At 44.0% G+C, this 24487-nt stretch overlaps 1 protein-coding gene across 19 annotated transcripts in view; it reads left to right on the forward strand.

The window, feature by feature from the left end:
- Positions 1-24487, forward strand: part of LOC130028593 (myomegalin) — a 179565-nt gene that overhangs the window by 77823 nt on the left and 77255 nt on the right. For 12 of the 19 annotated variants that reach the window (XR_008793282.1, XR_008793304.1, XM_056119379.1 and 9 more), the window contains exons 1-5: positions 12877-14033; positions 20403-20534; positions 21947-22066; positions 22296-22388; positions 22497-22709. Coding sequence is in view for 17 of the 19 variants with exons in the window: in XM_056119379.1 (XP_055975354.1) it covers positions 12909-14033; positions 20403-20534; positions 21947-22066; positions 22296-22388; positions 22497-22709 (1683 nt within the window). In the remaining 2 variants the exon portion in view is untranslated. Of the gene's footprint in view, positions 1-12871; positions 14034-20402; positions 20535-21946; positions 22067-22295; positions 22389-22496; positions 22710-24487 lie in introns of those variants that run through there. The other 7 variants (XM_056119688.1, XM_056119911.1, XM_056120442.1 and 4 more) reach the window with 4 other exon arrangements.

Raw genomic sequence — 24487 nt, forward strand, 5'->3', positions numbered from 1 at the left:
ATAAAACTTTAAGATATAAACAAATAGTTAATTCATTCATTCATTCACTCATTTATGTAGCTATGATAGACTATGACTGTTTATTAAGTGCTGACCATGGTCCTCAGACTCTGGTGCTGTTAGATACTAGAGATGAGGAAGAATAAGAAAAGCAGATTTCAGGGCCAGAAAGATAGTATAATGGGTAGGGTGCTTGCCTTACATGAAGCCAACCTGGGGTTGACCCCCAGGATCTCATATAGTCCCCTGAACTCACCAGGAGTGATTCCTGAGTATGGAGACAGAAGTAGCCCATGAGCATCGCTGGGTGTCTTCCACAAAAATAAAAACAGATCTCTTCCCCACAGGGAGTTCACATTCTAATAAGGGAGAAAAATAAATAACCAAATAATTAAAAACTGCAAATTATGACACTTTAAGGAAACAAAAAATCAGGAACTGGCAAATTTTATTTTTAAAAGCTCAGAGAGTATCTATGGTTCTTGCTTTTGTAGCACATAAACAGTCATGCCATAATACACAAATGAATAAGTATTGTTATGTTCCAATAAAACGTTATGTACAAAGCACATGGAGCCTCTCAGTGTCCATCAAAGAATGAATGAAGAAAATGTAGTATGTAAATGCATACAATAGAAAAGTATACAACTATAAAAAAGGAAGGAAATCTTGCCTTTGGAACAATATGGGTATACCTTGGCGGCATGTTAAGTGAAATCTATCAACTGGAGAAAGACAAATACTGTAATATCTCTTATATGTGAGAAAATAAACAAACTGAGCAAAGAACAAATTATTGGTCTTCAAGGGGGTACAGCGTAGTGAATAGCACTGTAGCACTGTCCTCCCGTTGTTCATCGATTTGCTTGAGCGGGTCCAGTAACGTCTCCATTGGGAGACCTTGTTTGTTGTTACTGTGTTTGGCATATTGAATACGTCACAGGGAGCTTGCCAGGCTTCACCTTGCGGGCGAGATACTCTCGGTAGGGGTGAGGAATCTCCGAGAGGGGCGGAGGAATCGAACCCGGCTCAGCCAGGCTGGCTGCACGCAAGGCAAACGCCCTATCGCTGTGCTATCCCTCCCTCCGTAGTGAAGTGAATATGCATGTGTAGAATAAGAGAAAGTGATTAAAAAGTGCAAACTCCTAGCAAAGAAACAATTCATGGGTTGGGGGTCAAAAAGTAGTATAGCATGTAGGGTACTTGTCCTATACATAGCTGTCCTAGGTTTAATTTGCGGCCTGCCAGGAATGATTCCTGGGCACAGAGCCAGGAATGAGACCTGAGTATTGCTGGTGTGACCCGAAACCCAATAAATAAATAAATAAATAAATAAATAAGTCATGGGGATAAAATCAATGTTATGGGCACCATCCTTAAAACTATATTGCATATTTGTAGGTTGCTAAAAAAAAGATCTTAAATGGCTCCTCAAAAATACAATTTTTGTGAGTACGTAAGGTAGTAGACTATTTAAATAGACGTATTGTGGTTTTTAAGACTGGAGCGATAGCACAGCGGGTAGGGCGTTCGCCTTACAAGCGGCCAACATGGCCGACCCGAGTTCGATTCCTCCGCCCCTCTCGGAGAGCCCGGCAAGCTACCGAGAGTATTCGATATGCCAGACACAGTAACAACAAAGTCTCCAATGGAGACGTTACTGGGCCCGCTCGAGCAAATCGACGATCAACGGGAGCGCCTTTATCTTTTATCTTATCTAACAATAGTTTCAGGGACCCAAATATATCCTTTTGTGTATTAAGTGTTTTTGTGTGTGTGATTTGAGGGTAGGCGCCATGAAGCAGTACTTCTGAGTTGTATGGGGGTTCTATTTTCATTTTCCCAAGAAATTTTCATATTGCTTTCCATAGTGGTTGAACCAAACAACATTCCAAGTTAGTGGATATTAATTAGACTTATATGATGATTACTCTGCAAAATACAAATCATATAGTAACTAGAAACTGAATCATATAGTAACTAGAAACTATGTTCTATGCTAATTTTATTTTTAAAACAAAACAAAAAACAAAGAAAAGATTGAGGTTGGATTTGGACCATGACCCATCATTAGCTAATAGCACAACGGGTAGGGCGTTCGCCTTGCACACGTCCAACCTGGTCGACTAGAGTTCAGTTCTTCCGCCCCTCTCAGAGAGTCCGGCAAGCTACTGAGAGTATCTCACCAGCACGGCAAAGCCCGGCAAGCTACCCATGACATATTCGATATGCCAAACACAGTAACAACAATTCTTACAATGTTACTGGGCCTGCTTGAGCAAATCGATGAACAACAGAAGGACAGTGACAGTGACAGTGACTAGAGAAACATTATGGAGGGGAGATAGAATTAAAAGTCCAGTCATGGACTGGGGAAATAAGTGGTAGAGTACATGTGATAGACCTTGAATTTGATCCCTGGCACGATATGTCCCCCCTAAACCTCTAGCACGGTGGGACTATACCTGGTGACCTCCAAGCAGCACTGTGGGTGGTTCCTGCTTTTTAAAAAGTGATCATCTTGAGGTGTCACTGTTACATATCACATAAATACAAGTAAATATTTTACTATTTGAAAGTTGAATGCTTTTTTAGATATTTGGAAATGTGAAAGTTGAGAGGAGAATTCTGGGGTTGAGTCACTGTCACTGTCACTGTCCTCCCGTTGTTCATCCATTTGCTCGAGCGGGCCCAGTAACGTCTCCATTGTGAGACTTGTTACTGTGTTTGGCATATTGAATACGTCAAGGGGAGCTTGCCAGACTTTGCCTTGCAGGCAAGATACTCTCGGTAGCTTGCCGGGCTCTCCGAGAGGGGCTGAGGAATCAAACCCAGCTTGGCCAGGCTGGCTGCATGCAAGGCAAATGCCCTACCGCTGTGCTATCGCTCCACCCCTGGGGTTCAGTATATAAGGCAAAGGATATGACATTGAAAAAGAGAAACAAATGAGGTAAAACAATCTGGAATTGATCTTAATTGAAAACTTACAAAAAGGTTTGTAGGGATATGACTCTTGGGTTTGCCAACAATAATGCAGAAAATAGCACTTTTCTTTTAACCTTCTTTTAAGTCTGTTTGATGTTGCCCTGTGTCCTTGTACTAGCCATGTTTGTGGGAAATTGAGTTTCATTCGTTTGGTACTTCCTTCTCATTCTTTCAGATATGTGAGAGTGAAATTCCCTACCCAAATTTTATCCGGCGCCAAAGCATCATTTTGATTACACAGATCCTTGGTCTACCAGTGAAGCACCCTGTGCCAATAAGCACAGCAATGGCTTCATCTTTCATGAAGTTAGAATCCCTTGACCTAGAATCCAGTTTCTTCAAGTCACCCATTGGTTGTCCCTTCACTAGTCCTGCTGATACCCCAGGATACTTAAATGAATATGGATTCCTTTTGCGTTTGGACATCACTCCAACCCGGGCCTCTGTACGATCTAGGCAAAATTTCACCCACTCCTCTTGTGTTGACCTAAAACACATTTCTCTTTCTTCTTTCCCTACTGGGGCATTTGCTTAATCTTCTCAATGGGTTTTGAATGTTATAATATGTATATATATATATATATATATATATATATATATATATCTCAACAAACAACCAGGAAGTGCATTTGATTTCAGACAGCCTCTGTTCAATGTTCTGCAAAAATTTTTGAGTCGGGAGAGTGATATCAGACTCCACCAGTCTCCAAAAAGTAGTTTCCAGGGAATAAAACATTCATATACAAATTTATCCTGTCACCCTTTGCTTAGGTGAGAAATACGAGAAGAGCTGTAAGGATAAGCAGGAAGATTTTTTTTTTTTTATTAGTGAATCACCGTGGGGTACAGTTACAGACTTACAAACTTTCGTGCTGGAGTTTCAGTCATACAATTGTTGAGTACTCATCCCTCCATCAGTTCCATTTTCCACCAACGTCCCTCCCACCACCCCCGCCCCGTCTCCTCCACCCCCCCCCCCCCCCAGTGGCAGGGCATTCCCTTTTGTTCTCTCTCTTCTTTTGGGTGTTGTGGTTTGCAGTAGAGGCATGAAGAATTTTTCATAGAGATACTGAAATACCTGATTAAGGGTTTGAACTTCATTCTATAGGAAGTAGACAATTAAGGATCTTTGCTAGGAAAATTTTGGGAAAAGTAGACAGGATTATTAGAATGGTAAGCATGTAAGACCATATGACTTGGTTAGGGGTTCGGGTTTTAAAAATATAAAGAAAGTATAGAGAATGTGAACCAACAATTATAAACATGTTAGAGGTATTCAGAAAAAAGTATTAAAAAGAATCTAACATTTAGTTAGACAGGCAAGGATCCTGAGAAGCTAAATTTAAAAGCTCTTTAATTTACTTACAAGTTTTTCAGTTACAGAAAATGATATGCCCGAGCTCATATTTCTGGTTCATCTTTTTTAAAAAATTTTTATTTTTTTACAGTTGTTCAAAGTAATTGATCACATTCAATATTTCAGCATCAATCCCACCACCATTACACCTTCCCATCACCATTATTTCGAATTTTCTCATCACTACCCAAGCCTGCCCCAAAGGCAGATGCTAAATAATTTATTTTGTATTGCTTGTTATGAATAATTGACTGAAAATGATCCAAAAAAAGGTTTCCTTAGAGAAAAGTGTGCGAAAATTGTTGTATCTCATCTTGGAACAATTAAGCTCTTGTATTAGAGAGCACTGACATGTTGTTAGAGTTTTGAGCCTTGAGCACTAATATATATATATAAATATATATATATACATATATGTGTGTGTTTGTTTGTTTGTTTGTACACATATATGTGTATATGAATTTCCCTGTCAAATGTTGTGTGCTACTCTTGGTATATCAGTGGCATTGCATATGTGAGTCACATGCCATGCACTCCTGGAATCCTAAAACTTTACATAGGGTGCTAGAACTGGAGTTAAATTTTTCAGCTGGAGGCTGGAGCGATACACAGTGGAGGGCACTTGCCTTGCACGTGGCCGACCCGGGTTCAATTCCCAGCATCCCATATGGTCCCCTGAACACCACCAGGAGTAATTCCTGAGTGCAGAGCCCAGAGTAAGCCCTGTGCATTGCCAGGTGTGACTCAAAAAGCATTTTTTCAACTAGATGGTGATTTGGGGGTCTGGAGGCATCTCTGCAGCGCATTGTTCTCTTCTGAGATTCATTTGTGAGTCTCTGGATCATGGCTGTTAATGTGCTTAAATGGTGCCCGGAGGCAGCGAAGCACAGGGAGATGGTAGGATGGGCCCATTCTCAACTCTGAACGAGCCTGGAGATTTCAGTCACAAGGCCCCCATCTCTGGGCTTTTCAGTGGATTCAATCTTATAAGTGGCGGCTCAGGGCAAGGCTGTGAAGACCAGCCGTGAGCGTGGGAGCGATTGGGTTCTGGAGGGTTGCGGCTGCTGGGGATCTTCTGGGGCAGGTAAAGGGACACACCTGCCCACTGCCCCCCCAGGTGCCCGAATGAAATCAGCCACACACGGGGTGGGAAGACATCTTGCAAAATGTTGCTCTCTTCTGAGATTCATTTGGCTCATCTTTTCATGACTTTTGATTATGTTCCCCATCCCTCTCATTCCTAAATTTCTGTACCCTCTTAGCTGTGCTTTGATTGTAAAATAGCGTCAATTAATTTTCTCAGTAACCCAATTTAGCATGACCCAAATAAAAGAATTTTTCAGTTTTTTTTTTGTTTTTCAAATGAACTCTTCAGTTCCCAGTTTGTTTTTGTTTTTATCTTTTCTCCTAGTTTTCCCGATCAAAAGTCTTATTATCATTTATAATTTCCCCCCTCGCCTCCATCCTCTTCACCTATGTCATCAAATTCTACTGTTCACTTTGAAATGATTCTCACACTAACCGATTTCTTTCCATTTCTGCACCAGATCTTTATTACCTTACATTTGGAGCGTCGCAATGTCCCTTTGAACAGGTCTTTTTGCAACCACTTAGAAATATCTCCATGAATTTCTAATTCATCTGCTAGTCTGGGCTAAACTTTCTAACACATTTCCACATGCCATTCTCTGCTCAAGTCTGTAATCTAAAATTCAAATGATTTTTTCTAAGACCCATCTCAAGTCCTGCTCTCATCCCTTTCAAGCATATTAATCTGTACTAATCTATTATGAAGCTATGTATTAAACTTATCAGTACTGTCTAAAGGGCTGGAGCGATAGCACAGAGGTAGGGCATTTGCCTTGCGCGCGGCCAGCTTGGTTGAACTGGGTTCGATTCCTCCGCCCCTCTCAGAGAGTCTGGCAAGCTACCGAGAGTAACTCGCCCACCCGGCAAAGCCTGACAAGCTACCCTTGATGTATTCAATATGCCAAACACAGTAACAACAAGTCTCACGATGGAGACGTTACTGGGCCCGCTGGAGCAAATCGATGAACAACGGAAGGACAGTTTAGTTTTACAGTCAGTTATTATAACTGGAGCATGCACATTCTCTTCCCCTCACAAAGGGGGAAAATCTCACAAAGATAGAGAAAAAAAACCCTGAATTTGCATGAATTATTGCTCACGATATGATTGACTTAACATCATTGAAAAATTTACTTTATTTGATAAGTATTTGATAAGTTTTTGATAAGTATTTGATAACTTGGATGACTCATATTTATTATTTGAAGATAATTTTTTTGGAAGGCTAGAGAGACAAGATAGGGCTAGGGCACTTTCTTGTCTATGACCAACTTGGGTTTGATCTCCAGCACCACATATGGGCCTCGAGTCCTCCAGGAATGAACCATAAACAGAGAGCAGGAGCAAGCCCTCCCCTGAACACAACTGATTGTGCCCCAAAGGTGGATTCTGTCGAAATGCAGAATTCTACAACCCACATTTGAATTGGAAGTCTGGTTTTAAAATGCTTCAAAACATTGTGTCAGTCATTAACTAATGGGAATCGTAATTGTTTCTAGCTACTTATTAAGTGCAGTTGAGGCAGCATGATTTACATTCCGGTTAATGACAGGGTTTCCTGCAAGCAACGTTCCAACAACACGCATGCCCTCCAGCAGTGTCTGTCTCCATCCACCTTTGTCACAGTGCCTCCATCATCCTCCCAAGCCACGCCCTTTGCTGAGGCAATCTCAGTCCAGTTCTCAAATCCTGTTGCCTTTGGCTATTCCTTACTCCCTCACTTGTTTCTTTCCCTTACTATGTTTCTTGATATCTTACTTATGGGAAAGGCCATTTTGTATCTGTCTCTATCCCTTGACAAGCTTCACCTAGCGAAATACTCTCCTGATACATCCAGTGAAGCAGTAATTTACAAGGTTTCATGTTTTCTTAAAACAGATAGCACAGATATTGTGTATATATACTATAGTTTCTTTATCCAGCCTTCGGGATATTGTAAGTAGCGCTTCAATGAACATAGGTGCAGAAATGTCTTTTCAGAATAGTTTTTGGTCCCTTTGGTCCCAGAATTTATGGGCTATATGGAAACTCAGTGATAAGGTTTTTGTTTTTTAAAAAGTGTCCATTTTATTCTCCAAAAAGAACCAGATGACATTCTGGCCAGCAGGGAATGGATGGATGAGGGTACACTTTCCCCTAACTCCATGCCAGTTCTGGTTGTTTATATTCTTTTTGATGTGTGTCAGTCCCATTGGTGTGGGCAATATTTCAATGTTTTCATTTCATCATCCTGTTGATGGCAGAGCCTGTAACCTGCCCACAGGGCAGAGCCTGGCAAGCTACCCTTGACGTACTTGATATGCCAGACACAGTAACAACAAAAGTCTCCAATGGAGACGTTACTGGGCCCCCTTGAGCAAATCGATGATCAATGGGAGGGCCTTTACTTTACTTTACTTTACATCATCCTGTTATTCGTCGATTGCCTCCAGCAGGCCCCAGTAATGTCTCTTTCATCCTAACCCTGAGATTATATTCAAGGCTCTTTAGGAGAATGAGACCCATCATTGTTACTGGTATTTGGCATATTTGGTACACCACGGGGAGTTTGCCAGACTCTGCCCTGTGGGCAGGTTACATTCATAGCCTGCAAGTTTGTCCAAAGTAGGAATGAGATAATAAGATGTCATAAAAAGATGTCCTGATAAGAGGTTCCGGGAGCTGGATTTTATAGTCTCTGAGTCTTGGCCGCTGATGGGATTACACGGCGCCAGGGGGCTAGGTGGTGGATGTGACCCCCCCCCCCCCCTACTGGAATTTGGAGGATCTGGGTGGAGGATGCTCGACTCCAATCCGAGTAGGCTGGGAGATCTCGGCCCCGGAACCCGCGTGACTTTGTCCCTCTGCCAGTGCCTTCATGTGTGCGGAGAATGGTCCTGGAGGTCTTCGACTGCCGGAGCCCTGGTCGGGGCGGGGAAGAAAGCTCAACCCGCTCCCCTCCAATGTTTTAATTTGCATATGCCTGATAATGGGCTGGAGCGATAGCTCAGTGGTAGGGCGTTTGCCTTGTGCGCAGCCGACTCGACCCACCCGGGTTCAATTCCTCCGCCCCTCTCAGAGAGCCTGGCAAGCTACTGAGAATATCTCACCCGCACGGCAAAGCTTGGCAAGCTACCCGTGATGTATTCGATCATGGTAAACACAGTAACAACAAGTCTCGTGATGAAGACCGTTACTGGGCCCGCTCGAGCAAATCGATGAACAGTGATTGATTGATACCTGATAATAGAATTATACAGAGCATTTTTCATATGCTTAATGACCCTTTTTGAGAAAGTGTCTGCTCATTTTGTCTCAATATTCTTTGGTGCATTTTTTGGTTAAGTTTTACAAGTGCTTTATATATTTTTAATGAAAAATTTATTTGTGTTTGTTAAGGGACTACAATATTGTTAATGATGGTTTCCCACGTACATAATTTCAACACCACACTGGTTACCAATGTGCCCACTTTCCTCCCCCAAAGAGCCCAGTGCCCCCCCCCAACCCCTTTCTCCCCCACAAACTCGGTTTTTTGGATTTGTGTTGCCTTTGATTCTTTGGTTGCTGCTTTGATGTACCTCTTTAAGTTGCATATATGAGAAAGATCATTCTGTATTTATTCCTTTCCTTCTGACTTAGCACAATATCCTCTAGTTCCTGCCACATCGAGGCAAGTTGCATTATACTTTTCTCTCTCTTAGAATTGCACAGTATTTCATTGTGGTGTGTGTGTGTGTGTGTGTGTATACATATATATATGAAAGATCTCACAACTTCTAGATTCATTCATCTGTCATAGAGGTAAAGGTAAAGGCCCTCCCGTTGATCGTCGATTTGCTCGAGCGGGCCCAGTAACGTCTCCATTGGAGACTTTGTTGTTACTGTGTCTGGCATATCGACTATGTCACGGGGAGCTTGCCAGGCTCTGCCGTGCAGGCGAGATACTCTCGGTAGCTTGCCGGGCTCTCCGAGAGGGGCGGAGGAATCGAACTCGGGTTGGCCATGTTGGCCGCTTGTAAGGCGGCATTTTCCTTATTTCCATATTTTGGCTATCATACTTTTACATATCTTGGATATTAACCGCTTAGTGGATGAGCGGTAAGCAAATATCTTTTCCCAGTCATGGGTGTTTCTGACATTTTATAGATTCAAATAGCACAGGGAAAGTAAGCATATGATTATAATTTTACCATAAAGCATAACTAGTTTTACTTTGATATTCTTGCATGTCCTCCTCTGTTTTAAGTTTCTCTATAATCATCATATTCTCTTTCTTTTGAATAGTTTTTGAGTAATTAAAACAATTATTTACAATGTTGTTCCCAGGGCAGTGGAACTTAATACTTATTTGGGATGTGGGGATTTTCCACTTCTCTAAGTATCTTGGAATTTCTCTCCCAGTCCAGAATTAGGTCTTAGAAACTGTACCACACAGTGGGTATAAAGTAGTTATGGTTCTAAGAGATACTTTCTAGGCCCTGAAACTAGAGATCTAAAGATTTAGATAGACAGATAAAAGATTCCCTACTATGATATTTAAGACTTGTTTCAAATGAGGATCCAATTTTCTAAATACAACAGTTTCACAATCATCATTGATAAGATTCCCTATTGATTAATGTGTTTTATTTATCTGTAAGGTAAGGTAAGGTAAAAGCCCTCCCGTTGATCGTCGATTTGCTCGAGCGGGCCCAGTAACGTCTCCATTGGAGACTTTGTTGTTACTGTGTCTGGCATATCGATATGTCGATTTATCTGTAGTATTGCAATATTTCTGATCTATTATTGAGATTTTTCTGAAAATAGTTTAGGATAGTTCAATTTGGTGGTTTTCAAAATGTGGTTCCCAGACTGCAGAATTAGCATGATCTAGGAATTTGTGAGGAATAAAAATATTTGGGATCTACCGCAAATTAATTAAATCAGAAGCTGTAGGCTGTGAGTCTCAGCAACCTGTAGGTTAACAAGCCCCCCTGGTGATTCTGAACCATGCCAAAATTTGATTCAACATAATTATTTTGCGGATTTGAATACTAAGGGCCAGATGTAAGAGACTAGATCTACAATATATGCATACTTTTCAATCCATCCAGTTTATATATGCTCATATAAAAATTAATAATTTAATAAAGCTATTTAATTTATAGCTTTATTTACTCCTTTTTAATTTTAATTGAATTATGCTGACATGGGCTGGAGTGATAGCCTAGCGGTAGGGTTTTTGCCTTGCACGTGGCCGGCCCGACTGACCCGGGTTCGATTCCTCCTCCCCTCTCAGAGAGCCTGGCAAGCTACCGAGAGTATCTTGCCCGCATGGTAAAGCCTGGCAAGCTCCCCGTGATGTATTTGATATGCCAAACACAGTAACAACAAGTCTCATGATGAAGACGTTATTGGGCCCCCCTGAGCAAATCGATGAACAACAGGAGAACAGTGCTACAGTGCTATTATTGTGTTAAATTAGGAAGGGCAATTGTTAAATTAGGAAGGGCAATTTTACATATACAATATTTCCTAGAGATTATTTTCTGCGTTCTTAAAAATGAAAGATAGTAACACAGGAACACGTATGTTCTGAAAATTGAAATGATACATGGTATTTAAAGGAGAAGGGATTAGATACATAGTTTGGGGTTGAGGCGTGTGCTGAACCAGAGGCAGACCCAGGTTCAAGTGCCCAGCACTGCCCAATCACCCCAGGAGTCATCCTTAGCATAAAGCCAGACAAAAAGGCAGGTGCCATGATTCTTCCTAGAAACTTCATTTTACACTCTCAGTTTTATGGTCAGGACACGGAATATTTAGGTGAAATCACACATGCAACGTTCTGTAGCCTGTGCAGCAGGGTGCTCTAAGGACTTTGCACGCCAGAGCGCTTAGCCTTTTCATAGATCAGCTTCTGCCTCGCCTTTCCAAGCAATTTTGGCCAAACTTCTTTCTCAGACTCTTCATCTTCAGCCCTGCAAAATTCCTTCGCTCTTTTCCCTCCAGGGAACACCAGGAACCTTCTTTTCCTTCTCATCTGCTCCCTCCTGGGTCCCAGCGGGGCAAGGGTCGTGCAGGCTGGATTTCTGCAGGGAGAGGCGCGCCCAGATACTGGCCTCTCGCTCAAAGAAGTCTTTTGTCCTTTGTTTGTTCTCCCCAGCTGGAAAGAAAAACTAGGACCTGCAATCTACCTGAACCCGAGAGTTTGTCGGTGGAAATCTACCCTCGCGGCTCCATTCTTTCAAAAGGCCGTTTTCTTTCCTGGTACCGATCGCATTTTGGTCAAACCAGCAGCATCCGCGGGAACACATGCTGGACACTCTCTTAGGCGGCCACTTTATGTCCCCTTCTTATTTCTGCCTTTAACAAGGGAGGGAGAGGGGGGGCTGGAGCGATAGCACAGCGGTGAGGGCGTTTGCCTTGCACCCGGCCGACCCGGGTTCGATTCCCAGCATCCCATCTGGTCCCCTGAGCACCGCCCAGGAGTGATTCCTGAGTGCAGAGCCAGGAGTAATAATCCCCGAGCATCGCCAGGTGTGATGAAAAGCAAAAAAATAAAATAAAATAAAAGGGGGGTGCAAACCCCCTTCTCCACCCTCCCCCCCATCCAGAAGCACCTGCCTTCTGTTTTGGGGGGACTCGCGACAGAGCCGGGGGGAGTCTGAATGAACATCGCCCCCAAAGGTGTGCTATTTCGGCGCCCCGGGGCCTCCGAATCCCGACTGGCCGCGGGTGCGGGGCGGAGCTGGGGCCGCAGGTGGCGGGCGCGGGCGGCGGGGCCCGGGCCGAGTACGTGGCACCAGCCGAGGGCGCCGGGGGAGGGGCTGGGCTTTCTCCCGCCACGCAGAACCTCGGCACGCCCCGCTGCGCGGAGGAGGGGCTCCCGCGCGCTCGGGCTACCCTCGCCCCGGAGCCGGGCCCGGGTCCGAGCCCGCCAAGCTCCCAGCCGCACGGCCGGCCCAGCCCGCGGACCCCCAGACCCGCTTTAGGCCCGGCCGGCGGGGGCGCGGGACGCCTGCGCAGAGGGAGGCGCGGGCTCGTGGACTACAAGTCCCAGCAGCCCTCGCGGGAGCCGAGCCCGCCGCCATCTTGAAATCTGAGCTCCCAGCCCGGGGCCTTTGCGTCAGCAGCCGGCGGCGGCCGCTCGGGTCCCGCGGAGCCCGGGCGCTTCCAGGGAGGGCACCGAGGACGCGGCGGCCGGCAAGCCGGACAGCTGCAGCGGGGGCTGGCGAGTCCTGCGAGTCCCGGCCCGCCTGGCTGTCACTCGGCATCCCCGCCGGGCGTTTCTATGCCCGCGCCCTCCCTGCTCCGAGGGGCGGGGCGGGCCACTCCGGTACCCAGCGCCCGCGCGCTGCCCCCGGGGCTGCGCCCTGCGCCCGGGGGACCCCGCCGGGTCGCGCCGCGCCGGAGCCGCCGACTTGGGGGCGGGCGTGCATGCAGGAGCTGAGGGCCGGAGCCCCCGGGTCCTCCGCTCTGCTGCGGCGCTGCCCCCCGGGAGGGGGCCGGGAAGATGAAGGAGATCTGCAGGATCTGCGCCCGGGAACTGTGCGGTAACCAGCGGCGCTGGATCTTCCACACGGCGTCCAAACTCAACCTGCAGGTCCTGCTCTCGCACGTCCTGGGCAAGGATCTGCCCCGCGATGGCAAAGGCGAGTTCGCGTGCAGCAAGTGCGCGTTCATGCTGGACCGCATCTATCGCTTCGACACGGTCATCGCCCGCATCGAAGCGCTCTCGATCGAGCGCCTGCAGAAGCTGCTGCTGGAGAAGGACCGGCTCAAGTTCTGCATCGCCAGCATGTACCGCAAGAACAACGAGGGCCCCGGCCCCGAGGCCAAGGCGGGCCCCGGCACGGTGGACATCTCCGGCCTGCCCGACGCCCGGTACTCTGCCCTGCTGCAGGAGGACTTCGCGTATTCCGGGTTCGAGTGTTGGGTCGAGAACGAGGACCACGTCCCCGAGCTGCACAGCTGCCACGCCTCGGAGGGCCCCGGCAGCCGACCCAGGAGGTGCCGCGGCTGTGCGGCTCTGCGGGTCGCCGATGCGGACTACGAAGCCATCTGCAAGGTGCCGAGGAAGGTGGCCAGAAGTATTTCCTGCGGCCCTTCCAGCAGGTGGTCCACCAGCATCTGCACGGAGGAGCCGGCCCTCTCCGAGGTCGGGCCGTCGGATCTCCCGGGCACCAAAGCCCCCCCGGATGGAGAAAGCATGGAGGAAGGCACCCCGGGGTCCTCGGTGGAGTCGCTGGATGCGAGTGTCCAGGCCAGCCCCCCGCAGCCGAAGGACGAGGACCCCGAGAGGGGCGCCAAGGAGCTCGCCAAGTGCGACTGCTGGGCAGACGAGCAGGCCCCGCCCCCGGCGTGTGCCCACCGGCTGGAGCTGGCTCTGAGTGTCATTAAGGGTCTCGACTATAAGCCCATCCAGAGCCCCCGGGGGAGCAGGCTCCCCATCCCCGTGAAGTCCAGCTCACCCAGAGCCAGAGCCGGCCAGGTTCTGCCGGACGGAGTTGGTGCCGCGTTCCTGCCCCGGTCTCTGAGACCCCTGTCCAAGTCGCCCGCGAGCTATCCCTTGGAAATTGCAGACCTGCAGGAGCTATGGGATGATCTCTGGGAAGATTATTTGCCACTTCGGTTCCAGGTATACACCAGGGCTCCGTAAGCACCTTTCTGATTCTAGCTAGCCGGCACGCAGACTTCACATGACTCCCGAGTAGGAAATTCAAGTAAGGTTCTAGGCTTGAAAAACAGTGAGCATTGAGCCCATTCTTGCCACAACTGTTGCTGGCATTCCATTAGGAAAGTGGGAATCCCTCTAAAATAGTTTGCGTTTCACAGTCCTGTGCATACCATTTTCTAGTGGCCTTTTTCCATCAGTCACCAAAATTGAAGACATTCAATAAGACATTCAGTAAGATCCTAAACCGCTTTCATCTGGTAAAGAGACAGGTAAAATTCTGCCTTAAGTTTTAACATCTAGTTTTATTTCTGGCGTGCGAACTCTTTCCTCTGACCTCCATTTCCTTGCCTTTCTTTCCCCTGTTATTTTCTGTTTTGTTTTCATTTTCACACGTAGAGAGATTTTCTTCCATTCTGGAAGGGAGTCAGTTTGCTAGTTCTCCAATGCTCCCCTCCACTCTGTAAGCTGTTCATCCCCTAAGCATGGGTCTCACTAATGAAAGCATAGGCTGAAAGATCAGGGGAAACCTACCAATCTGACAGTCTTGTATCATGGGGGCAATATTTATAATCACATAGATATTTGAGAACTAGTGATTTATTCTTAAAAGGCTTGGGAATTAAGATGTTGTCTTTATCATATTAAAACAAAGAAAAAATTCAGAGCCAGCTTTGCCTGCAGAAAAGTGCTATTAGATATCTGATATTATTAGGTGTTTGATAGAGAGGAGAGCTTAGCCGTTATTGGACGGCGTGAGAGTTATACTGTTACTCATCTGTTACACTCTTGGGAATATTGCAGGCATCTCAGTTTGCATTATTCATATCTACCCAGTTGATTTCATACCAGCCTTTTATATTCAGTTATACAGGGACCTGGCAGATGTTATTTTGTTTCTATGGCAACAGGAAGTGCTGGCTTCTCCTTAACTCAGTGAAACACCTGGCATGTTCTACTTGATGCAGATTCCTTATTACGACTAAAGGAAGGAGATGTACAAGGTGCTTCTGGAACCTTGCTGATTGGTCTAAATTATTCCAGAAACTTAGAGCTTGATAGCAAAATTTTCACGTAATATGCTTGATAGGAAACAGACATAACTATGTAATACCTACAATTGTTGATAACTTTTGCATCACAATAAGTGCAAAGTCTGGGAAATTCTTTTAAATTTACTCTGTTTTTAGAAACACCATAGGTGAAAGTGTTATAAAAAAGGATAAATAGATCAAAAATTTTTCAAATGAGTTCACTTGTATAAAATGTTGAGTATTAGTATGCTTAACATTGATATATGTCTTTTCTTTGGTTTCTTTTCCTTTTAATGGGGCTTCATAGCTAAATTTGGGTGTCACAGTATTTTACTTTAGTTTTATTTGTGACACAGACATAAGTGTCACAAATTAAACATGATGTTTTCCTAATCACCAAAAGAAGGCTCGGCAGGGCAGATGAGAAATAAGTCTTACCTTACCCTCCAATCTGGTCAATATTGCAAAGGGTGATATCATGACTTAGAATTTAGATTGAAGTTCTTCATATTTAATTAAAAATTTTGTTTTAAATCTTAAGACTCAATACATTTTGGAGCTGGGAAGGATTTTATTATTTATTTAATTAATTAATTTTTTTTAACCACATCAGGAGCTACTCCTGGCTTGGTACTCGGGGTAATTCCTAGCAGTATCCAGGAGACCATGTAGTGATAGGGACTAAACCCAGACCTCTAACATGCAAAAACATGCCCTCCCAGCTCTTTGAGCTCTCTCTCTCTGCCCCTAAACATCATTCTTTCCATTTATAGGTAATAAAAAAAGCTCACGGTCTATATAACTCAGGCTAGGCAGAGCCAAAGATTTCTAACCATTCTTAGCCAGCATTGATTGTTGTGTGTGAATTAAATATTTATTTTAAATGAAGAGCCTTTAAAAAAAATTACAGATTTCAGTAGGATTCTCTAGCAATTCTGTGAAGAAAATCATCACCCTGATGAGTACATTTGAACTATGGTCATTTTACCTTTAGGTAAAGTCCCTTTCCTCAGTATTTATTTGGATACTAGAAAAATAGATCCTAGAGCAGTAGTGTATCACCTTTCTGCTGACATCTGGTTTATATTCTTTACTGCTTTTAGAATAATAAAATGTGGAGAGAAGAGGAAATAACATTTTGCTTAAAGAATAATGGTGTTTAATTAAGATGTCAATTTCCCAGTAATCCAGTAATGATGAGAAAAGGGAAGATAAATTTGACTCATAGTATTTGTGAATTAAAAAGTGTTTTGGGTCACTGACACTGTTTGTCTGGTTGACTTTTAAGCTCCTTAAGGCTTGTTTTCCTTTATGACAAAACTAAGTGGGACAAAGGCAGACTGGCTTTTGTCTGTTTCCCTGAATGACTATGGAAAGAATAGAAATAAATATAAATTTTGTTGATTTTATTTTGTAGTTTGAAGAAAGAAAAAAAATGAAGGAAAATAAAATTCTTCCAGTTAATTTCTGCCCAAAAATATGAAGAAAAGCTCTTATCATAGATTGTTATGGCAGGTCAATAAGATTCCTTTGTTTCATCCTCTACTTACTCCTCCTCCTCTATGCTGTTAAATATTTGAATTCTACTGGAATTATTTTTCTTGCCTTCATCTTTCCTTTTTATTAACAAAAGCAGCAGCAGTATAATTGCAACTATGCTAATATTTGTAGTATTATTTAAATTGATGTATTTGCTCTCTCTAGAATTTATACCTTAAAAGCAAGTTTGCGCCTTTATCGAAAGGCTTAAAGCCTTATTCTAGTTGATAATTACCTTCTTTATTATTTTGTTCTGCACTAGAAACACTATGGTAAGAGGGCTATGGGCCCTTAGCAAGTGTTAATTCTGCTTCACGTGTCAATTCAATTTTTTCTCTCTAAATTCCAAGAGCAGGAGAGTTGGCTGACAGAAGCCTGCAGTAATCTGTGTGACGCTGGGAAATTTGTTCCTCTCAGAATTGAGCCAGATAATCTAGTTCAGGCCCTTTGGGAGATAAAAGAATTAGATGCTAGTCGAAGATTAGGTCTTTAGTTTTATGCTAGGTTATGGTTCTTGTGTTTCTTCTGGTACTAAGAATACCCTCCCAGGGTGGGAGAAGCATGCTAAAAGTAGTCTATAGACCAAACATGATTGCCACTCAATGCCTCTCTTGCAAAGCACAGTACCCAAAAGAAGAGAGAGAGAACAAGGGGGAATGCCCTGCCACAGCGGCAGGGTGGGACAGGGCAGATGGGGGGGTGGGAGGGATGCTGGGACCCGTGGGGGGGGAGGATGGGCACTGGTGGAGGGATGGGTACTTGATCATTGTATAACTGAAACCCAACCACAAAAATTTATAAGTTTATAACTGTACCTCATGGTGTTTCACTAATAAAAAAAAAAAGAATAGGGCAGAGGGTCCTGAGGGATAGTCCAGTGAGGGGAGAGTGCTTGCGTTGCCTGGCTGACCCACATATCATCCCAGGAGTCCCTCCAGGAGTGACCCCTGAGTGCTGAGCCAGCACTCAGTCCTAAGTTCCACTGACTGTGACCCCCAAAAGAAACAGAATGAAGACTGGATAGAAAACGGCAGCTGGTTGAGATTATGTGACTTGCTATTGGAAGGATTAGAAGAATGCCCTTAATCCAAGAAGATCTAGCTCATTGCCTTTTAGCTTAAAGGTCTTACATATGAAAAATTAATCTTAGAAGCCTAATTCTCTTTTCTGTGGCTGGGAAGCCATTCTTCTATCAAAAGTGACGCAGTTAAAAATTTTATTATTCCAACAGGGTTTTATGGTGTAATCATGTCATGTCAACTAAATCTAGTAATCATTTCAGCCTGTGAGAACCCTTCAGGGAAATGCTTGGGTTTGTACCCGATGCGTCATAAGAATTCTTTTTGAGTTGTAGACTTAGTCAGATTTTGCTAAGTGTTCTTTTGGCAGGCAGCTATCTGAAAGAACGTTTTTCTGAGATGTAAAATAACAAGGAGCAAACGCTTCTCAGCTTTTAGATAAACCTTATGTATACAGGATTAGTGGTTTCCTATGATTCATCAAACCAAGATGGGCACAGATGAAATGTAACGTATGTAGCTTCTCTTTGCATTCTTTGATTTTAGAGCTGACGTTGAAATACGTTATAAATATTTGACTATTATCTGGCTTATTTTGAAGACGGTGAGAATTAAGAGAGTGTTCTGAGAATTAGGAGACAGACATATTTTTGGTTTTTATTGTTCTTGTTCACTCATTGAACAAAATTTCGCTCCCTACAATAGTTTAGACTTAGTGGCAGGTTTATGGTGATAAAATAAAAGTAAAATTACCAACTTAAGATTTTGTTAGAAATTTTTGGATCTTTCGTGTAACTTTTGACAGATCACTTCTCTATCATAAGGTTTGACAAATTATTACCTCTAAGATTCTTTGGTTTAAAGTGGATAAATATAACTGTCTGCATTCCTGCTTCCAACTTAAAGCACCTTTCTGTTTAATTTGCTTCTTATAATTTACATTTTTTTTTTTGCTTATTTTTTTATTTTGTTTTGTTTGGGGCCACAGCTGGAGGTGGAAAATGCAGTTCTAGATATGCTTTTCTCTTTCCCAGGCTTTTCAGTTAGCTTTTCTCTCTCCCAAATTGTTCTTCTAGTTTGCTGGACTGATTCCTGGCCCTTCAACTATCCATTTAAGTTCCGTCTCATAGAGACCTTTTGTCCCTCAGCCATCTTAAGAGCAATTTAGCCACTTTAATCATGTTTTCTTATTTTGATGCTTCTGACTTGCCACTATTTGATATTTCATTTTTTTAATTATACATATAATTCCCTGTTTCAGACCCCACAAGACTTTTTAATATTATGAATACTAAAACACCTGAATAGGTGTTAGAAAAATTGATAAATAAGCCCAAAGAAATAGGGACTTTCCTTTTGAAATCTTTTCTATTTCCTGTCAGTTGCTGGTGGGCATGAATCTACTGTAAGATGTAATGGCACTGCCTTGAAGTTGGCCATCAGAGTTTGAAAGTGTGAGGACAGGGAAAAATGAATAGCATTTGCTTTTTTCTCCTCTTGTAATGAATTTACATGATTTTAATTGGAATGAGTTAAGAGTAGTGGGTACTGCATTCCTTAGGTTTTATTTTAGTACCCTTGTCACATAATAAATGTTAAATTTATTAACTCATCTTATTCTGATGGATTATTTATATGTGAATATTGTGGGTTTTTTCTTCTGAATCTTTTTGTCTAATTGACATACCCCTAAAGCATTCTTTCCAGGGGCTGGAGAGATAGCACAGCGGGTAGGGCATTTGCCTTGCACGCGGCCAACCCGGGTTCGATTCCCAGCATCCCATATGGTCCCCTGAGCACTGCCAGGAGTAACTCCTGAGTGCAGAGCCAGGAGTAACCCCTGTGCATCGCCGGGTGTGAACCAAAAAGCAGAAAGAAAAAAAAAAAGCAATCTTTCCAGATCACTGTGGCACTCTCTTCCAAGATCATAGTGAATTTTTTATTATTCATTAATTTTTGTTTTATTTTTTATTTTACTTAATTTAAGTGACTAATTTCAAACTTATTGGGATGCCCTAAGTATAAAGAACTACCAGATTCACTAGTTGCTGATATTTTACTACATTTGTTTTTTTTATTATTATTAGTGAAACACCACTAATAAAGTGTTTGTCACTTCCTCTTGCTAAACACTGATTCCAAAACTGTATGAGAATTAGTGCTAGATAATAAGCATGTCTATAACAAACACTTGAGTATGTATTTCCTAAAGACAAAGATACTTTTTATACAGCATTTAATATTGACAAAATGTTATGTCTAAATATATATAGTCCATGTTCCAAACCGGCCAATTTTTCCAGTGATGTGAATAGACATTTGATAAGAAAGATAATTGGAATATTTTTTCCTCTTTTAGGGATAGTATAAGTTTAAATTTCATAATAAAAAAATAGGATGGATTTAATATTTGATGATTATAGCCATTTCCTTTTTTAATCCTCATCTTCCGTTAATACTAAATGATTTGTTTTCATTGAGTATAGAATGTTTGTGGACATTCATAGAGTTTATCCTGTATATTTGTTGGCGGGGAGCAGAGCAGGATAAGGAAGATGGAAGTGGCTTAAGAGTCTCCATAAGGAACTGGGCTGTCTTTAAGAATTCATACTGACAATCCTTGCAACAACTTTGGCTTCCTAAGTTGCTTGCAAAAGCTGCCAGTGACATTTGAAAATGACATTAAAATTTATTGTTGACTCCAGTCAGCTCAACTAACTTGTCTTGCTGCTTCTTCCTAGCCCATGGCTGAAGATTTATTCAAGCAACCAAGACTGACTGAAAATGAGACCAACACAGCACCACAATCTGTGTCTGATTCCCTCTTGGCAGAACTCCAAGAAAAGATCCAGCAAACAGAAGTCACCAACAAGGTATGGTCAGTATTGACCCCCAAGGCTTTCTTGAAGAAGTGCCAGAGTCTACCTGAGTCTGTTAGCCTGAGTGGGAGTTGGGAGATGGATACTGTACTCTCGGAAATATTGGACTGGAAGTGTAGTTCTTTGGGCTTGAGAGAGCTCACGGGGCTAGAACGTATGACTGCCACATGCAAGATCTGGCTCTGCGGGTCCCTGACACTGCCGGTCTTGGCTCTGTTGGCCCTCCGCGGCACTGGGCCTTTATGACAGCATTGATGGCCTGAGCAAACTCCTCCAGCAAACTTGGCCCCCCACGACTGAGCCCAGTTACTATTGGGAGTGGCCCCTGGGGCACTAGTGGAGTGGACTGTCCCCTCCAAAGTGTAATTCTTTCCCTTTCTTTCATTAAGATTTTAACTTGTGGGGCCAGGTCATAACTGAGAGGACTGGAGCATATGCCTGTCATATGACGAGTTCAGTTCCTGGTACCACATGGCTCCTGAGCATCAACCACGTGTAGCCTGGGGGCCCCCACATTGCTGCACCCCGTGGCAACAGAGCACTGGATTGTCATTCACCCTGGTTGGCTGAGCGTTTTGACGGTGTGGCCCAGAGTCCCCTCAAAGTGCTTGAGAGGCTCAACATTTTCAGCAACATCGGTTAAAAAGAGCTTTTAATTGATTCTGCATAGAATTTCTTTAATTGTCTAAGATGTCAATGCTTGTAGGGCTGGAGTGATAGCACAGCGGGTAGGGCATTTGTCTTACAAGCAGCCAGCATGGCCGACTCGAGTTCGATTCCTCCGCCCCTCTCGGAGAGCCCAGCAAGCTACCGAGAGTATCTCGCCTGCACGGCAGAGCCTGGCAAGCTCCCCGTGATGTATTCGATGTGCCAAACACAGTAACAACAAAGTCTCCAATGGAGACGTTACTGGGCCCGCTCGAGCAAATCGATGAACAACGGGAGGACTGTCAACACTTGTGCTTTTGATTTGAGGTTAACATCTCATCCCTGCATGCCCTGTTTATAGGCCTTGATTTAACATCTGCTTAGAAGAAAATCTGCCAAGTTTTCAATGCCGAGCTTCTGGTCAGGTGTGGTTCCATGTTAGACTGCAGAAGCCCCTGGGCACCCAGGGTGACTCTTGTCAAGTGCCCAGTTTGGCTGCTGTCATAGAGAAAGCACAATGCATGAGGACGAAAGCAACTGAGTATCGAAGTAGTTCATATTCCTCTTGTCGATTAACTTAGTACTTTAATGTATTCCTCTTGTTGATTATCTTTGTACTTAAATGGTTTGAAATGTGGGATGAAAGGACGAGATATTCTTTCTCTTTTCTAAGAAATTCTTTAAACTTACAACTGAAGGAGGCCTAGATAGAAAATAAGTCCTCGGCCTAACAATCTGGTTTTCCTGGCTGAATCTAGGTCCTTCAGGAGAAACTGAATGAAATGAGCTGCAAACTAAAATCTGCTCAGGAATCATCTCAGAAGCAAGATGGCACAATCCAAAGCCTCAAGGACACTCTCAAGAGCAGGGAAAGTGAGGTAAAGGGCTTGGCAATCAGGGACCACCAGGAAACAGTTTGTCCTGTTGAAGGTAAACGAGTGTGCGTTGTTTTGTAGAAACCGATATTATTAGATGAACACATGTTAGTCTACAGAATTGTCACTGAATCTAATTTGATATCTTAGAGTCGTCATTTAAAGTCTCACAGGTGAGATCATGGACTTTACAGCCAGTATTCTAACATACTTGGTGCTCCCTCTCTTTCAGACCGAGGAGTTGTACCAGGTGATTGAAGGTCAGAATGACACCATGGCAAAACTTCGAGAAATGCTGCACCAAAGCCAGCTGGGACAACTTCATGTACGTGAAAATCACGTAGGATGGGAAGCAAGAGTCGTGTGGAGGCTGTGCCGTTCTCAGTTACGGTCGTACTTGCTCTCCTTGTAATTAGGGTCTTTCCTCTTTCAGAGCTTGGAGTCTTCTCCCCCAGCTCAGCAGCAGGTCGCCCTGCTGGACCTTCAGAGCGCTTTGTTCTGCAGCCAGCTTGAGATCCAGAAACTGCAGAGGATGGTACGACAGAAAGAACGGCAGCTGGCCGACGCCAAACGATGTGTGCAGTTCATTGAAGCTGCGGCCCAGGAACGAGAGCAGCAGAAAGAGGCTTCCTGGACACATAATAAGGTAAATCATTAATTATCTTGTGGCCCTCCTAAACGCTGACTTTGCCCATATCATTGTAACTTCTTATCAGGAAAGTTTGTCGAACGCCTGAGTCACTTGCTTAATGTTGGTGATTCAGTTTAACATTTGTGTTCTCAGGCCCCGTGTCAGGTATCAATGGGCTGTGTTCTGAGAATGCAAGGGTGAATGGCACAGGCTCTTTCCTCTTCAGTTTTCTGCAATTCAGCACGAGAAATAGTCATAGCAGCAAGATTCTTTCAGATTAAATGGTAGATAGCAGGTACACCTGGGATCCTGCAGGAAATTTCGGAGAGGCTTGGCAGGGAGTCCGGGAAGCCTTATACAGAAGATGTCAGGGGTTATTTCAGAAGGATAGGTAAAAGTCGGCTAACTCAAAAAGTGGGAAAGAACTGCCTAGATGATTAGCCTTGCCTTTTAGGGGAGGGGTGGCCATGCCTCGTGGTATTCCAGGGTCGTTTCCCACCTGTGCTTGGGGATCACTCACAGAAGTACTAGACAGACCGTGCAGGTATTAAAGTTGAGCCTTCTGCATGCAAATTATGTGCTCAGCCGTTGACTTAGATCTCTGGCCCTGGTCGGTTTTTATTTTCCTCCTTACCCAGATTCCCAGACATTGGGGCTCTCAGGAATGTGCACTTTGGCACGAGACCAACCTCAGCAGATCAAGCTAAGAGATCAAGCTTAGAGCTTCATACTTTTTGCTTTGCTTTGTTTTGTTTTGTGGCCCAAGACAAACAAGGGGTCTCTCCCGGCAGGGCTTGGGGGACCATGTTCAGTGCAGGGACGCATGGCCATCATCTCCAGGGCCCAAGGCCTCACACTTTGTTCTCGGTGCTGCTAAAGTCACTGAACCATCCTTTTTTTTTAAATTAGTGAAACACCATGAGGTACAGTTGTAGACCCAAGTCACTGAACCATCCTCCAGACACTTTCTCCCCGGGGATTCCAGAGAGCAGAGCTGTCAGGGTCAGTCCCGTGGAGACAGGCAAAACTGGGGTTTGCCTTCACAATCCTTATTTTGCCAAGCAAATGCTGTAAGCCTCTGGGCCCTACCCTTTTTTTTTTTTTTCTTTTTGGGTCACACCTGGCAATGCACAGGGGTTACTCCTGGCTCTGCACTCAGGAGTTACTCCTGGCGGTGCTCAGGGGACCATATGGGATGCTGGGAATCGAACCTGGATTGGCCGCGTGCAAGGCAAATGCCCTCCCCGCTGTGCTATTGCTCCAGCAATTTTTAGTAGTTTTTTAAAATTTGGAGCCACAACACTTATCTTCAGGGGCCGCTCCCAGATCTGTGCTGGATTCTCTCTCAGTGGTGCTCAGGCGATCATGCAGTGCCAGGGATCATACATGGGCCTCTTGTGTGCAAACCATGTTTTGGGCTTATTAAGCTTTCTCTTTGCAGCCCTGCAAACTCTCCCACCATATTCTTGCCATGTATCTAAAAAAAAAAAAAAAAAAAAAAAAAAAAGAAAAGAAAAAGCATAAAAGTTTTAAGTGATTTCTTTATCTTGTTAGCTTAAAGCATATGCTATCAACAGTACAGTTTCTGAAGAATCTTTCCGGGTCAGTAACTTAAAGATTAAAAATTAGCCATGGAAGTTCTTTAGAAATGCAAAAAATGTAGATGTTCTGGCAAATTCGGGAGCAGTGGGAAAGGATGGTCATGGAAGGATGGTTATGGAAATAATTCTATTGTTTTTTTCTTGCTTTTTGGACCACACCCAGTGATGGTCAGGGGTTACTCCTGGCTCTGC

Source organism: Sorex fumeus, unplaced genomic scaffold, assembly GCF_029834395.1.
Source record: "Sorex fumeus unplaced genomic scaffold, SorFum_2.1 ptg000001l, whole genome shotgun sequence".
Taxonomy (NCBI): Eukaryota; Metazoa; Chordata; class Mammalia; order Eulipotyphla; family Soricidae; genus Sorex; species Sorex fumeus.